The sequence below is a fragment of the Zerene cesonia genome, chromosome 20 (assembly GCF_012273895.1).
Source record: "Zerene cesonia ecotype Mississippi chromosome 20, Zerene_cesonia_1.1, whole genome shotgun sequence".
Lineage (NCBI taxonomy): Eukaryota > Metazoa > Arthropoda > Insecta > Lepidoptera > Pieridae > Zerene > Zerene cesonia.
Genome location: NC_052121.1, coordinates 5,441,695 through 5,458,628, shown reverse-complemented (window position 1 = coordinate 5,458,628; position 16,934 = coordinate 5,441,695). Strand labels below are relative to the sequence as shown.

General features: G+C 30.9%; 3 protein-coding genes across 4 annotated transcripts in view; all 3 read right to left on the bottom strand.

Annotated features, from left to right (window-relative positions):
- Positions 1-299: 299 nt before the first annotated feature.
- LOC119835040 lies at positions 300-7,343 on the bottom strand. The gene is made up of 4 exons (XM_038359634.1): positions 7,136-7,343; positions 2,820-2,907; positions 2,235-2,388; positions 300-783 (listed from the first exon to the last, which is right to left on the bottom strand). The coding sequence occupies exons 2-4, from the start codon at positions 2,851-2,853 to the stop codon at positions 627-629; spliced, it is 345 nt and encodes a 114-aa protein (XP_038215562.1). The 5' UTR covers positions 2,854-2,907; positions 7,136-7,343; the 3' UTR covers positions 300-626.
- Positions 7,344-9,344: 2,001 nt separating this feature from the next.
- On the bottom strand, positions 9,345-15,416 carry LOC119835283 (protein singles bar). Its single transcript, XM_038360015.1, has 4 exons — positions 15,070-15,416; positions 14,144-14,326; positions 10,727-10,867; positions 9,345-9,690 (listed from the first exon to the last, which is right to left on the bottom strand). The coding sequence occupies exons 1-4, from the start codon at positions 15,211-15,213 to the stop codon at positions 9,613-9,615; spliced, it is 546 nt and encodes a 181-aa protein (XP_038215943.1). The 5' UTR covers positions 15,214-15,416; the 3' UTR covers positions 9,345-9,612.
- A 306-nt stretch (positions 15,417-15,722) lies between these two features.
- The window catches only part of LOC119835284, a 6,023-nt gene continuing 4,811 nt past the window's right edge, over positions 15,723-16,934 (bottom strand). Inside the window, exon 5 of one of the 2 annotated variants that reach the window (XM_038360017.1) lies at positions 15,723-16,563. In XM_038360017.1, coding sequence (XP_038215945.1) covers positions 16,489-16,563 — 75 coding nt within the window. In that variant the 3' untranslated portion in view covers positions 15,723-16,488. The remainder of the gene's footprint in view (positions 16,564-16,934) is intronic. The other variant, XM_038360016.1, reaches the window with a different exon arrangement.

Sequence of the window (16,934 nt, the reverse complement as noted above, 5' to 3'; positions counted from 1 at the left end):
ATTGCTATTATGGAAAATCCAAATACATAAAATTGAACAATTATGTAAATAAATGAAACGATTATTAAAAATATTTATTTTTGAGAACACAATATATAAACATATTTACAAAATACATTATGTGAGCGATACAAAGTAAACCTAGGTTTGGTCTTTATGATTTGGTCTATAAATTGAGTAGTGATCATATGAATACGAAAAATAATATCAATAGGAGAAAATAATCACTTGATTTATCTGATGCGGTCATTTTCATATTTTAACATATAGTTATAAATAAAATTTTCGGTAGTACTTTAGTTTTATATGCATTTTTAATGAAATAAAATTTTACCTAATACTATAACAAATCTTATTTACTCTACATTATTATTTTATTTTTTGGATACGTTTTTCGAGTCCAGTCATTAATTTTATTCTATCATAGGTACAATATTCTCCATTAAATTAAAAAAAAAGCATATGTATCGGACAAATGGAAATCTACATTTCATATTCTCATTACATTTTTTTCTTCGACTTGAAATGTATATTCTTAATTAAACGGTACAGAATTTCATTTTATTATAAAAATATGTGAGACTATCGATTACTATGAAACAGAAAATAACACAAATAACAACATTTTAGGGAATTTGCCGAAGCATCTCCGCTGGCGCAGGACTGGTTCCCGATTCCTCCATATTATCAGCTATACTGAGAACGTCAGTCAGAGGTTGGACTTTCGCCTTTTTATGCTTCTTGATTCGTTTCATTTGTTCTATTTGACGATCTAACATTCTTCTGAAACAAAACATTTAAAGATACAGTTTGTTCAGCTAATCCATTGATTCAATGTTAAAAATGGAAAAAAAATGATAAATATGAATAATATTCTATTGGTCTTCAAACTTAAAATCGTCTATATTCGAAATGAAATCAAGGCAAACTTGTAACCAAACTGACTAATTACCATCAGCGAAATACATATGTTATGGTGCATGTGCATTATGCACATTTGTTTTCACCGATCGCCTCGTCACTCTTCGAAATATTTCTATACGAGTGTAGTCTATACGTGTGTTTTTTTTTAAGTCATAGCGGGCTGCTGAGGTGGTGGTTCGCCTGATGGTAAACGATCACCACCGCCCATGAACATTCGCAGAGGCTCAGACCTCTGTGAATGCGCTGCCCGCTTTTAAGGGATAAGGGATCAGGAAAGGATTGATGACTGGAAAGAAAGGGCTTGGTGAAGGAAATAGGTCGCCGGTTCCCCCACTCACCGTACGAAACACAATTTTCACGCCGGTTTTCTGTGGGGGTGGGATACTTCCCCGGTGCGAGATGGCCCAATTCGTGCCGAAGCATGCTCGACTCCCACACTAAAATTCTTGCGTTTTAATTACGTCTTAAATACTGATCATAACGCGAATACACTCATCTCAATACGAATAGCGAGCGCACTGTTTACACCTACGTGTTCGTTATTCGCCTCGCTATTGGCGCGATCGTATAAACTCACCATTACGTGTTACAAGGATTGGTTAGCCTAATTCCAACTCACGAGTTACAACATATTTGTGTACTAAACTACACTTTATACGGTAAAAGTGACTTTAAATCACATGTTTATAAGAAAATACTAATCGTTAACCGTAATGTAAATGTATTGCATGTATAGTACCTAGATCGCGACAAATTGTTTTGCAAACATTAAATAACCTACTCCACAACGGCTTTTACGGAAGAAAGTAGTCTAACTTTCTTCTCTTCCTCCTGTATTAACATTTTAAATACGTCTATATTTTTGTTCCATTGCTAAGAAAAAACGGATAAGCACGCTCTTAAATTGGATAAACGACCAACGTTTTTTTTTGCAATTGCTGTCTAACTTATTTGTACGGATCCCTTAGTGGCGCGAAGCCGATACGCTCTTTTAGATTTTATCTATTTTTAGTTCATTGTTTGTAACTTGCAAATTTTAAAGTTGCACTCAATACTATCTACCACTGTAAAAAGTTGCCAAAATAAACATTGTTGACTAGACTGTTTGCCTCATCCAGACCATACTTATTTGTCTCGAACGATACGTTTCTACGAATTGCGTAATCTTAACATCAAAATATGGTGATATTATAAGTAGATACAGTTATATGTATTTATATTCTTGAATAATTTACATTTTATCACTATTTCGCGACGAAACAAATTATCTAAAAAGTCTTATGATTATGATAAGATTTATATATACTTACTTCTGCCTGCAATCGATTAAAACCCCCAAAACAAACACAATAACGATAGCTATCACTATAACTATCGTCACCCCCAATATAGTAGCCAAGGTTAAAGTTGGTACATCTTCCGCCATTATTGAGATGCTCGGGTCTGCTGTCGACTCAGATAGTTCTGAAATAAAAAACAAGTTTTATGTATCGTGAAATTATAAATTGAATTGAAAATTATGCTGTGATGTCGAAAGAATGGAGATAGTAATAGTAAAGCCATTGTCACCCTTAGGGGACGACCATGACGTCTTAAAGCAGTACTAATTCCAATGTGGAAAAATGTCCGAGCTGTTTAGGTCGTCTAGCCATAACTTTTCCATACGGGAATTAAGATCCCGTTAAGATTTTTGTATATCTTGAAACCTGGATTGAAATATCTTCAGGCCTTTTTCGATAATTGTTTAAACGTTCAATGTAAAATACTCAATGTTAACAAAAGTCATACAATAAGTAAATAAAGAGTCCGCGTATTTAAACAATTAATATCCATGTATAGTTCATCGATATTAATTGTTACTACTTGTAAAAAAGAAGTTAAAATTTATTTCATACCTACACCCCATTTTTCATCATTTGATCCTTCCATTGCTCCTTTTTATTTTTATTCTTTTCTCGATTTAAATTTATCTCCCTTGATATCCTGAAAAAAAAATATTTTTATGAAGGACTTTGAACTATATCAACTTATATTTAAAAATACCTTACATTTTTCTAAATACTTATTGATTGATTCTACTTATTGAATTTAATAGTGTACAAACGCACCTAACGTACGTAATAATTGACATTTGATGAAGTTTATGGAGCACATAAAGTTCTCCATTACGTGGTGAAATAAAACATGTTATAAGTAAAACTTTCGTCAAGACGAAATAGGTTTATCAGCAGTGGCGTAACTATACCGTCTGAGGCCTGTGACAAATTCAAAGGATGGGCCGCATCCAATTAAATTAAATATAAATAACCAATAATTATAGTATATTTTTATAATACTTATTTAAGCACTATTAATGCATTGAAATTTGATTACATGATCCTTACTTTTGTATGCAACTAATTAGACAATTTAAAAGATTAAACACAAAACAATTTTTTTACTATATTATAAAAAAATGGGTTTCTTGGAATTCTCCACAAACCGGGGGCCTGCCTGTGCCAGTAGTTACGCCACTGTTTATCAGCACTTTTTAAGTGTATTCACCGCTAACGGTGAAGTTTCTAGTAAAATATGTTTATGCACGGAGAAATTGTCTGAATTATATAATGCGGAAGAGGAAGCCTAGCTAAAATAAATGCAAACCAATCTTCTAGATTATCTCCCCATCTTATCGTTGCACCGACGCATTAGGGTAATAATTTTACGTTATCTATTTCACTATCTGAGTATGTACAAGAGCATTATTTCAAAAATTACTTAAAAAAGAGTATTATTTAAATATAAAAGAAAACAATTCCATAAAATCAGATAAGATAATATGACGAAGCCCATTAAGATTTTTGCGATAAAATGCTTTGATTTTTTTACGTTTCATTTATCGCTACTTCAACAGACTACACTTGTAGGTAACAGTAGCGGCAATGATATTATTCTATTAAATTTTAAATATATTAGTACATCACATGGATGCTGTCTTTAGATAGCAATAAATGGAATTAATTTTATATTTATTTCTCTTTCTTAGACCTAATATTATTTTTCTACTTAGTTTTGCATATTTGAGTATTTAGTGTGCTTCAGAATAAAGTGAGTCCAACAACTGGGTATTTATTTTTATTACAATATACATACTAAAAATCGTACCCAGTCTCTAACGAACTGCCATTGGAACATTATGGATCTAGTATCAAGTGTTATCAAGTTTGTGGATTCCATAATTTCTTAAGATTACCAGTTAAGACAAATATATTTTAGAGTATGACTTTGATTTCTTGACGTATCGTAGGTACTTATACTTTATCGAATAATTTCTCTGAAACTATAAAATAATATATGATTAATCATTCATTCTATTATACTTTACAGTCAGCACATTAGCAGCAACATAAATATGCCTATATAAAATAGAATATTGATATAGGTACAATCCTATATACGGAAAACCGAAATAATCATTTTTTATGATAATTCATGTGTCTTTAGAAAAAGATCAGTGAATATTTAAACGCAAAAAATGATCTAATTTGTCCTCCGCTAATTCGTCACATGTCTCTATAATGTTTAGCTAATGTCTAGGGCTTGACCAGGGACTTCCCTGGTCAAGCCCTAGCTCTTATAGATAAATTATCATTAAAAGGGATTACGGAAAGAGATAACACAGAAATTGTTGTAATATTTGAGTTCTACCTTCAAATCGTTATCAAATTATAGTGACTATATTATTTACTGATTAAGATATCTGTAGGTAATGTATATAGTTCTGTGCACACGGCGTAGGTGAATGGACTTTATACATGTTTTTATTTGGTTTAAAATAACTATTTCATCAATTTCAGAATCAAAGAATAGTCGGGAAGAATATATCAAAAACTAAGAAATTAACATTTTTGTAGTTTGAATTATCTTACCATACGAATCATATAATACATATAGTGCCACCAATTTATCTCTAAAATGAAGGATGTGGATGGCTTAATATTCTGGGCATGACTTTTAATGCTTTCAGCATATTTAACAGTTAACATTTAGAAAGGTAGTAATAAAACACACGGAGCACTTGTAGTCAACAATGACAATTCAACATCTTTGATTTATTTTTGCCATTTCAGAGATAAGTCTGTGGCACTGTTGCTGCTATTGTTATGATATCAAAGTATATATGTCTGTCTGTCTGTTTGTCTGTTTGTCTGTCTTTAATTGTATCGAAAGAAAGAAAGAATTGGGATAAAAGCACTGGGATAGCTTTAGATATAGGCAAGCAGTTAATGGTGATAGATGAATCTTTGACTGGATTGAGTCATATTTTTAAATCTTGATTCTTGAAGAATACGTGCAAGCAAGAACTGATTAAGATTGTTACCTATGCCAATTGAAAGGCTTAATTCAAACACTCATGAAAATTTTATATAGTGGCACTATTTCTCTAAATTATCTGGAACAATGCTCATATTATAGGTATAATATGAGCGTTGTTCCTTCCTTGTAAAAGTTTCAGATTAATAATTTAAATCTAAATAAGTAAACGAAAAAAACAAAATGCCGTTTATGCCTTCAAACATTTGGTATAACACAAAATTAAAATTAAATATGTCTCATGGAGGAACAAAAAGCTGCGCTTTAGCTATTGCTGACTAGGACTCGAGAGACAGCGCTTATTTTAAGACGCCCCTAAATGTACGTATTTTCCTTGATTTTATCTTGGGTGTTTTGCTTAATCCTTAACTATGAAACAAAGGTTTCAATCACATTCTCGTTAATTTTATCAATTAACTTATTATGATTTAAATATCTGTTCTTCTATAATAATACCTATTATACAAGAGAATTGCAAACAATTTAGACCCCGGAAACACTCGATAGAATAATTACCTTTCTGTTGGATAGCCAATATCACTTATCTATGAAAATGTTGCCAAAAAGGATATCAATATTCCTTTATACATATTTCTTGATGTATAAGGTATCTATGTTAGAGGAATCACGAATCAAATGCACGAATCCAATTTTTGTGTTCTTAGTAGATTCTATTGTCTATGCTCTATTACATTAGGCATGAATCAAAACATTTACCTCCACTTCAGCTTCGTATCAATAAATCCTTATCTTAATTCTTTAAAACTGTATTATATTAGGATTATACCAATAATATAATAAACCTACTTACGATATCTACCAATTATTAATTATCTGGATGCTAATAGTTATTATACTTAAAACAGTTGAGATTTTTATTTATGATGCTATTTAATTTCGATTCTTATCAAATTCTTTGATTTTTAATTCTGTAATTAGTCTATAATTTCTGTATCTAGCAACGCCTTTCTGAGATATCGAACATATTGTAGTAGTAAATAGAATTTTAATTTTTTTGGTGAGGTCATACATTGATTGCAGCTATTAATTTGTAGTTATGGCTATAACCGAACCAATACTCGAAAGTTACAAAATAATATTTATTTTTTCTTATTTTCCCTTCTTAAATTGGCCCAGTGGATCCTAAGATTAACGCGTACAAGGAAAGAAACACACATACAAATGATAAAACTCTTGAGGATTTTATTATTAGTAAAGACATAGATAGTATGGATTAGCATACACTCGTATAGCTGTGTGCTCCGTCAATACTTGAGACAGACTGCGTCTTCGAGACGTAGAACCACATTAAATCTTGTCGTTTGAAGTTATTTGTCCTTCTTTGATAACAAACACAACACCGAAATTTCTTCGTGTAAACTGTCCTTGTGTTTTGTATTTTTATTGTATTTAAATTATACATCCCAGTAAAGACCTCCAATATTCTTATGTGATAATATCGCCTTTTGTGTCTGGGCAACCTTTGTTCAAGGTAGATGAATGCTTCACAAGGTACTTTGCAGGTAACTCATATAAATATATCTATGAGTACTGACAATACATTTAATAATAACTTAAGATGTACTAATAATAATTAATCAATTATTTATAAGAATTACCTTGTGATTAAACCAAGAAAAAGTGGGTCAAACTAAAAGTATGTAATTAGCTCAAGGGAATACCATTAACTATTTGTTTTTTTCCTTTCATTTTAACATAAGTGTGTTTGTGTTTAACGTAACCTTAAATATATTCTTATACAAATATTCATTCGCAAGAATGCGGGAAAACCGATTCGACACAAGTCTCAGGCACAAACTACAATATTCATGTAACTGCAAAATTTCCTCGAACTTACGTATATACAAGGTTGTATTCCCACTCAAAGCATGTACTCTTTCCATAAATATGTATAGCTGTGCTTTATTTTAACACTATCACACTAAACAGGTTGTATCTCAGATTTTTGAACCAAACTGCCACATATTTGCGCCGCTCGTAGGCGCATGCGCAGCGCTCCAAGGCGCGTCTCTCACTGTTGAATTGTATCCAACAAGATCACAGCATTACGAAACGAAGCCTTTCGTTTATTTAGTCGAATCAAATGTGAAATCAATAACAGTTATTGCGTTTATAAAATAAGTTAATGTTTCATTTGGTGTCAAGTATTGATATACAAACAATGTAACTGTACACTGACTGCGCATTAACAAGCCTAAGGCCCCATGAGTCATGTAGGAAAGTGCAATGTTTAGATATCTATGAACCGCCCCTCTGTGCTAATCGTCACAGAGATAACACACGTAAATCTATTGTTTGTGTGTACATTGTACTAAGTACATTAAATATATTTAGTAGTGGATAACATGATTCGGATTTTTTTTATTGTTATCGAAATTGTTATACTAACGAACAACTACTTATTTTAATAATTAACAAAAATAGTTATTCTTCAGTTCTAACACATTTTTTTAAAGATCCGTTACATTATTGAGAAGAATATGCAAATGTCAACTATACCTACCACTTAGTTTACCGTTCCACAACTATGAACACTCGTAACCTGTCTTGGTATTTCAAATTAAAACTTAATTAGCTAAATATATATCAATAATTAAAGCTAATGGTCTACAATAATGGAACTCAAGTTTTTATACACAATAACTAAATAGCGTGAAGAATCCAAATCTTTCCGCAGATGTAGATAAAATCTAAATGCTCAGATATTTATTAAAATTTGGAGAGAAACCAAAAACCTCAATTAATCTACGTGAATGCAAGCATATTACATCAAGCCTATTAATAATCCATTATCTTAATTTAAGTGTTATCTAGGAGAATGAGTTTAATTGACTTGTGTTTGCTTAGATGAGGTGTTGGCAGGCTTCGTTGGTATGGCGTTCCACTTTCACGACGGCGGATGTCGAGACTGGTGACGAAATCAAGCTAACATTTACAAACGTTATTGCAAAACTTTTTTATAATTATCTCTTTATAGTTTATTTAGAAACAAGACACGATGTAGATTATCTTTACATTAGGATAAAAGAGATTAATAAATAATTGCTACAGATAAACAAAAAGAAAACAAAAGTACATTTACGTGTAGGTATGTGTTTATTTAGCGATCACGTTCGACCGTGAGGTTATAAATGTTGCTAGATTCTATATGAGTATAAGTATTCATACGATAGCTTATTGAAAAAAGTAACGACTTACATAGCCAAAGAGTCAGGTAGTCCCTAGTAGGTAGATAGTAAAAAAGTAAACTCTGTGTTCTATTTCTTGGTTACATCAAGTACATAATTGAAACATATTTATAGACTTCCTACCGATATATCTTAATGGACATGGATTTCTACTATATAACGTTGGAAGGCAATGTTATTGGTAATTCAACAAGATTGAAATAATTACTTTGAAATGAATTGAACATCTGTATTATATTATATAAAAACTACGTACCTGCTAGTACATATGTACAAGATAATGAATATATGAATTTCCTGTAAGTACCTTCCGAGAACAAATGTTTAACGTACTCACTATTTACTTGTTTACATATTAAGATAATATAAAGCCTGTTTTGTGTTTATTGTATTTTTCTGTCGACATTGTTTTGTTGATATTTTATTTACGGACAGGTTATATGATCTAATTGCTCTATAGAGCTGTCTTAAGTGAAGCATAACTTAGATTTTTCCTTATTAATTAAAGTAATTGCGATGCTAATTTATAGCATAAATAGGTATTCGGAAAACAAAATTTCCTTTCTGAACAATGAATATTCACAATACATGTTTTATCCTTCGAGTCAAAGCGTTTTAACGCGTCACAAGTGACAAGCGGTATTAATTCGTGCCAGGTACCGACCGGACGCTTATCACATTGTACCTAAGTCAACATTCCGTCTAGAATGTCCGTTTTCTCAGAACCGGAAATACTGCACTAAAATCTTGTAGGATAAATCCTTCATTAGAAAATATATGACAATCTGCAGGGTTTATGCCTAAAATAAAATACAGAATTAGAAATTGTTACACAATTTTATTGAATACATACTTACATTGAGATTAGAGATAATAATAAAATAGTATACTTAGTATTATACAGTATAGTATTAGATTTAAAAAGCTTCGCTTTGTACCATTTTAATTTCATTACAAAATAATAATTTAAACTTCCTCGTTATTAAACTAATTTTCATCGTTACAAAGCTGAAACTATTGAGCGATAAAAATAGCGTTTTTTATTACAATATAAAGATTATATATAAGAGGTACGTAAAAAAATGCAGTGGAATGAAATATTAATTGTAATCATAAGGCATCAAAATCATCGAATTCCTTTGTAATACTTATATGATATATATGCATCCACTCCATGTACAATCCCGACCACCACTCCGATATACTGTAAAGATAGAAAAATATTTATTTGGATTATACTACCAAACGTTGGTGTCACTTTACAATATAAAAATAGCTATAAATATTGTTTTCGGAAATTTATTTCCCTTTATTTTCAGAGAACCAATCGGCCGGAACCTAGGGAGACTGAAGGAACCTACGGACTATACAATCATTGTTTTACTAGATAGTCCCACTGGACAGCCTGTTTCAGCCCCGCCGTAAAGGGCTTAACGAGTAAAACCTACCTAATTATTACTTATTAGTTTCTTTTATTCATATAATTAATCATAATGATTACATTGGTTTTAGAGTACAAAGGATTTCTTGGAAAAATAGTATTATGATAAAAATAAATCAGATGCTTCAGGTAGCGATAAGGTGATAATATAAAACGCACAAAAGTTAAACCTTTTAGGGACGATTCGTCACTTATGTGTCATGCGCTTTTCTGATAGCTAAGCTATTTTTGCTAACGTCATATTATGCCGCTCCATTCCTGAAACGGTAATACCACGTAATGCGTCGTCGTGGTATACAGAATAATATATATAGTAAATTAATATCCCAATTATATTTGAACTTAGTTGTTGTAGTCCTTTGTTTCCTTTCAGTTACCTTGAATTAATTAGCAGGTAAAAGAATCGAAAAGTACTACATGTGCTCCAAGACTCGAAATTGAATAGGAATTTATTGAAATAGCTCAACTTAACCTTATAACCAAATTACATCATAAAAACCATTACTTGTTCAGACTCTTGCCCCGGCTTCCACCGGGGTTGACCAACTATAAAAAATAATAGCGTATATTCGAAGAGATAAGGCTTTCATATGGTTTTTTATCGATCATAGTACTTGATTTAAATCATAACGAACCATAAAATAAACAAATAAAATCTTTCCTCTTCTTAATTTTATTCCTTTGCCCTTGTCTCATTTAGTAGGCTCAGCATAAATGTATTTTTCCTTTACTCTGTCTATCAACACGATCTTTATTAAACCTTTAAATAAGAAAATAAAGTGATTCTACAGTTACTTACATACACTGCAGTCATGGCTGGGTATGCAGCATACATATTCACAAGCGCATACCGAGGGTATAGGTACAAGTTAACAGCTACTCCCATGTAAGAGGAAGCCGATAAGTACATGAAACATGCCACCGCGTTGAATACACATTCCTGAAACATAAGAACGTAGGCATATAATAATATTAGAACTAGTAGATATAATATCATATTTTTTATATATTTAGATATCTGTGAGTGAGAAATTGATAAAATCTCATGGAAGGGTATTGCTTTTAACCGTTTCCTTATAAATCTTCATTCCAGTTTCCAGTATTCCAGTGTTCATAGAATAAAACTATTTACCACCACTTAAAAATAGCCAAACGATACGGGCATTTTTGTCTCCATCATTTTAGAAATATAGACATCATGGTTACTTGGAGGAAAATTGCTACCTTGTATTGTAAAAAATATACCTATCGTATTGCAATGACCTTGTTCTTTTATTTCGTTATCAGCCAAATTCAAAACCAAGCCATTTTAATTTATTTCGATATTGATTGCTGGTATATTCAGGGCCGGATTTGAACTCAATGACGCTCCTGGGCACCGTAAAAAAGTCCACCCTATTACTAGAATTTTACTTAAGGAGGGAATTACGTGTAGAAAGACCTTTTTATGCCGATTTTTTATAAATTTTTTTAAGGTATAAAAACTAATGTTATATATTGAAACTCTCAGGTTATTTTATACATATATTTATATTTTTTCATTTTTTTCGACATTGTAAGTTGAAAATTAATTATAATTCATAAATAATTAATGAATTGAATTTCTTGAATTATCAATTAAAAAAAAATACAAATTAATAGAATTATTTAATTAAATTGGGAAATATCGATAAGACTAAAAAAAAAGAAATTGTCAAAATTTTGCCGCCCTAAAACATTTGCCGTCCTGGGCACTTGCTCCGACTGCCCCTAGTGTAAGGTATATTTCATAATATATTTGTGATGGTTTAATAATGATATATTCGAATAATTATTTTCATATTTTGCTTTACAAAACTTGTCTATTAAGTAATTGTTTTTAGAAATATAACTAGACACATCGGAGACATCTATATATTAATTACCTATTATTGCTGTGGTATTGTTTAATACTGTAAAGCAACTAAAAAGTTGTATGATGTTGATGTTGAGTGTGATAAAGCGTAGTACCCTTTTTTTTAGTCTCATTATTTTGCTCAATTTTGTTATTTCTCATTCTACAGATAGAAAAATATTGATGTTATATTGATATGTAATGATAAGGTACTGTTATCCAAGGATATCTTAATTGATCAACATCTTAAGAACATATTACTGTAACTTAATAGTATAAACATATGAGTATTTAGAGCGCAAATCAAATATTACTCTTCTGTTCCCGGCATTGAAAATTCTAATTTTAAATTATTTAATGAAAAACTAGGTATTTTGCTTGTTGTACAGCAAATAAGGGGAAATCCTGAATTTGTATGACGCCATAAATCCCCTATTACTTAACAAATATCTCGAATCGTAAATCGCTTATATTACATTATTATATACTCTATAAAAATTATTTACCATGATATAAAACTTAAACAAAAAGCCACTTCTATTAAATATCTTGATTTCATATGTTATCGCTTTATCAATTATCTTGATATACCTAGCATCCGTAATTAACAAACAATTTCAATAATACCGGCTTACGCTATTCAACTTATTATGCACTTCATTTCCTTAGATTGCATCGATAATGAAATCGCGTAAATGAAGTAATGACTTTTTAAAACATTACGCAAATCGATCAATGAGAAACTAGAAAGTCCGTGATACATAATACATATCTTTAGAATAAAGTGTTCAGCCATCAAGTATCTCTTTAGTGATTGAAATAATACGACACTACGAATTGAATGAAAATTATTACAGCATAATAACAAAATCTGTGCCTCTTGGTTATTATTACGTGGCTGTTACGTATCTATCTTATATCTTTAAACGAGCAATTCTTATATATATTATATATATTTGGAATTCTTATATATATTTGGAATCTCGGAATCGGCTCCAACGATTTTCATGAAATTTAGTATATAGGGGGTTTCGGGGGCGATAAATCGATCTAGCTAAGAATCTTTTTTAGAAAATGTCATATTCGTGTTTTATCGACTTAAACTTACTTTTTTAACAAATTGGAGGCGTTTGAGTAGTTCTAATTTATTATGACTCTTCCTGACATCTATTGGCGAATAATAATACTATTTTTTGGCGAATAATTAAAGTTAAAACAAAAAATATACCTAGCAAAGCTTGGTCATCCAGGTACTGTACTTAATTGAAGATTTAATAATTAATTTAAAACAATGCTGTCTTCACGACTTTGATAATAAATTTGTTTATGTTTTGAACACGCTTTTGTAAATTAAGTTGACCTGTGTGCTTGTATGTTGCCGATTCCTTTAAACTCGATTTGACCCACTTTATACAGACAGATTTAATTCAAACTTTGTACACTTATCAAGGATATAATAATTTCAAGAGTTTATCTTATTATCCCGATTAGGATTGCCAAGATTAAATAATTTTAAATCATTACGTATACTCAGTATAAGCGCAAATGTGACAATGAAGTTGATACTATCACTAAAGCGTGTTTTAAAGTATATTTTTTCTCATAGATTTTTATAAAAAAAAATGATTTACAGTCACAAAACAAAATCGTATATATCTTGTTATGTACTTTCCCCACACAACATTCTAACATGTGGTATGTTCCAGTGACCTACCCGAACTGCATCTATTTCTGTAGAGTTTATTTCTGTCGTCTCAATCAATTAGGACACTTTATTTTTATAACGGAAATCCTAAGTTTATGTACGGAATTTTATATAGTGAAAGTAGCTGATATATTAAAACTTTTTTATTTAAATACATAATAAGATTTAAAAATTAAAAACTTTTCAACGGATTTTAAACGCGATTTATTCATTATATTACGGGGAGACTCCCCGTGACCACGCTCGCTGTAAAGTGTTCGAAACGTCGGGTTAATAATATAATGAATAAATCGCGTTTAAAATCCGTTGAAAAGTTTTTAATTTCTAAATGTATAATACTCGCGTGAAACCAAACACAAGAAAATACTACATAATAAGATTCTCACTAAATAAACATTATATTAATAATCGGGATAAGATCCTGAAAAATGCTGTTGGGATAGTAACCTATCACCCAAGTCAGCTCATACCCTGTTTGCTTATCAAATATCATCAAAATCCGTTCAGTAGTTTCAGCGTGCTTGACGGACAAACATCCAAACAAACAAACTTTCACATTTTTAATATTAGTGTGATAGTGATATATTTACATATGGAAATTAATTATTTAAATAACATATTCACAAAAAAAAACTCACAAAAATTGATTGTCGTATCAAATGATGGGAATTCGACGACAGTACATAACAAGCGATGAGTATGGATGTAGTGAGGAGGCACGCAGATGCTGTCGTCAGGAACCCATGGAAAGCTGATCCCATGCTGCTCGCCTCAGATAAACCGTACTTTACAAGGAGACTCTGACATAGCGAACCGAGCAACTGTTGAAATTAAACAGTTAATTGCAATGTATATTTAAAAAATAATGTTAATAAAACTCATTACTAGCATTTTTCACTCTCACACTCTGATAGTAATTACTAATATAAAATTGCTTCTCAATAATAATGTGATACTCAAGATAATACTAAAATTGGAAAATCATGAGTTCACATAACAAAAGCCAAAGAAAAAGAAAAAGGGTTTGATTAAAATTCTTTATTAATAATTTAAAATAGGTATCTATTTATACAAAGATAAAAATTAAAAGAAAATAAGTAAAAATATCGATCAATCGACTCATATATTTTAACTTTAAAAGTTCATCGAATCTCGATTTAATTAATTATAATTATAGTAAATTTAGTATAAATTTTAACTTGTAATTATAAAATATTACACTTTTTTTCTCCTTTCATTGATTAACAGCTTTAACATAAACACACAATATTGCTATCATAAATTCCTATCAATCAGAGATTGATAATGTCATATTAAACAGCAAATGTTTAGGTATCAATATGAATTGTGCTATGAAGAACCGCTACCTACTACTCACTCAATTATATTTGTTGTAAATACACGATACTATATAATCACAAAATAATACAAAGGGCATTAGTTGAGTGCTATCTCAGCCCAAACAATGCCTATACCGCTTACAATACATATGTAAGTTAAGTTTATTTATGTGTGAATGCTTTTGTGTTTTTTTTTTTAAATTATAAACAAAAATGTTACTTACAGCTTCCGCCAATTTAATGAGGCCATGCTGTGTTGTCATGTAGCCAAGATTGAGGCACTCACAACATCTGCAACAGCAGCACTTAATTCCTCGACCGCCCCCACTGCTGGGCGCTACACGCACAATAGTTGGACCTCGGGTCATTTTATCACAATTCAATATTATTCTTCAGATTTCACAGCCGACGAACCAGAAATTCGACGCAAACTAATTGAACCAGACAGGAAATTCAGGACAGTTGAAACATTTCACCATTTACACTCGAGCGTTAGTCAGAAAAATATTTTTAGACGTTTTTCGCACGCCTATATTATAAAAGTTCAATGGACTATGTCCCTTGCCCAAATATTTTTACGATAGCGTTCTGTTTACGCGAACTATAAAATTAATTATATTTAACGATTATTAAAGAATACCACTTCTCACACGTCTCGACAATCTCTACATTTGATATAAATGTGTCGCGTGTGTACAAATCCTTTTACAGAAATAGATTGCCGCACGCGCGCTTCCAGGAGGGTGTCTCTGCTATTTAAAACCAAGTGTTTATTGTTTATCCATACCGTAAACGCTATAGCATAAACGGGGAGTGGCTGCGGGATAAGAGGTAAGTGTGATAAAAATTTAAATGCATATTTGTATAAAATTACAAATTTTATTACAACAAGATTCGATTATATTTGTTTTTTGAATAGTCACACATAAAAAAAATATTAATAATAAATAGTTATTTTACACTAGGACAGGATCATTATTACGAAAATATCAAACAATGCTTCATAAATCACATCAATTATTACAACACGTATGCACTGTCACTGTGCTATTTGCTAACAGATTAAATATTACATTCATACAATAAATTAAGTACATTTATCTTGGCTTAATCTGTAAAAGGCACACATTTCAAAAATTGCAACACCAATACAAATCTATACTAATATTATAAAGCTGAAGAGTTTGTTTGTTTAAACGCGCTAATCTAATAAACTACTGATCCGGGTTGAAAAATTCTTTCAGTGTTAGACAGCCTATAACTATATAAAAGTAAAAAATATACACGTATTACTCTAGTTTTATACTAGTGGTCTGCCCCGGCTTCGACCGTGGTACATGTGTAGCCCATAGCCCTCCTCAATAAATAGGCTATCTAACACTGAAAGAATTTTTCAAATCGGACCAGTATTTATATACTTATTCAGGCGATTCAGGGGAAGACTTCATGCACTTAGCAGTTCGATCGGTATTCAATTAAAAAAGTATTAAAGTCCTTAATTACTAGGTATTCTTCAGATAATGATTAAAGACTGTACCATTATAACTACAAACATCTTATTATCTCTTACAAATGCAACATCAAAGAAGAATTATTTAAAGCAGTGGTGATAAACAATACACCCGTATTAACAGTATTGTCATTTATAATCCTCGGTATGATCGATTTGCCAAAAATGTACTTAGTAAATATAGAACTGCCATTACTAGTCCCATAACCTGTAAATAAAAGTGGTTTAACATTAAACTATTTAACATTTAAGGTTTCAATCGTATCAATAAAAACATCATGCATGTAGAAATATGTGCAAATCCAATGTCACATCAGAACAGCTGAACAGTGTTTTATAGCATTTAGCAAAGTGATAAAGTACATAGTCGTATAGTATATTATTTAAATAGTGAGAAAAAGTCCTCTTCCTATTTATAGTTTTGAAGACAAATGAAACTAAGTTAATTCGAAAAAATAATTATTTACAGCTACAAACAAAGCATTTGAAATAAAAAATTTAGAACAAGTATTCAGAACATACGTAGAACATTGAATTATCAAAATAAAAGCACAACTATGCTACGAGTATGCTGTATAT

Excerpts from the sequence above, each read along its gene's own strand:
- LOC119835040 (XM_038359634.1), bottom strand. The coding sequence starts at position 2,853 with ATGGAAGGATCAAATGATGAAAAATGGGGTGTAG. Across the intron at positions 2,389-2,819 it reads TGATGAAAAATGGGGTGTAG|AACTATCTGAGTCGACAGCA; the intron begins GTATGAAATAAA and ends TTTTTATTTCAG. Across the intron at positions 784-2,234 it reads TTAATCGATTGCAGGCAGAA|AAGAATGTTAGATCGTCAAA; the intron begins GTAAGTATATAT and ends GTTTTGTTTCAG.
- LOC119835283 (XM_038360015.1), bottom strand. The coding sequence starts at position 15,213 with ATGACCCGAGGTCCAACTATTGTGCGTGTAGCGCCCAGCAGTGGGGGC. Across the intron at positions 14,327-15,069 it reads TCATTAAATTGGCGGAAGCT|TTGCTCGGTTCGCTATGTCA; the intron begins GTAAGTAACATT and ends TAATTTCAACAG. Across the intron at positions 9,691-10,726 it reads CAGCCATGACTGCAGTGTAT|TATATCGGAGTGGTGGTCGG; the intron begins GTAAGTAACTGT and ends CTATCTTTACAG.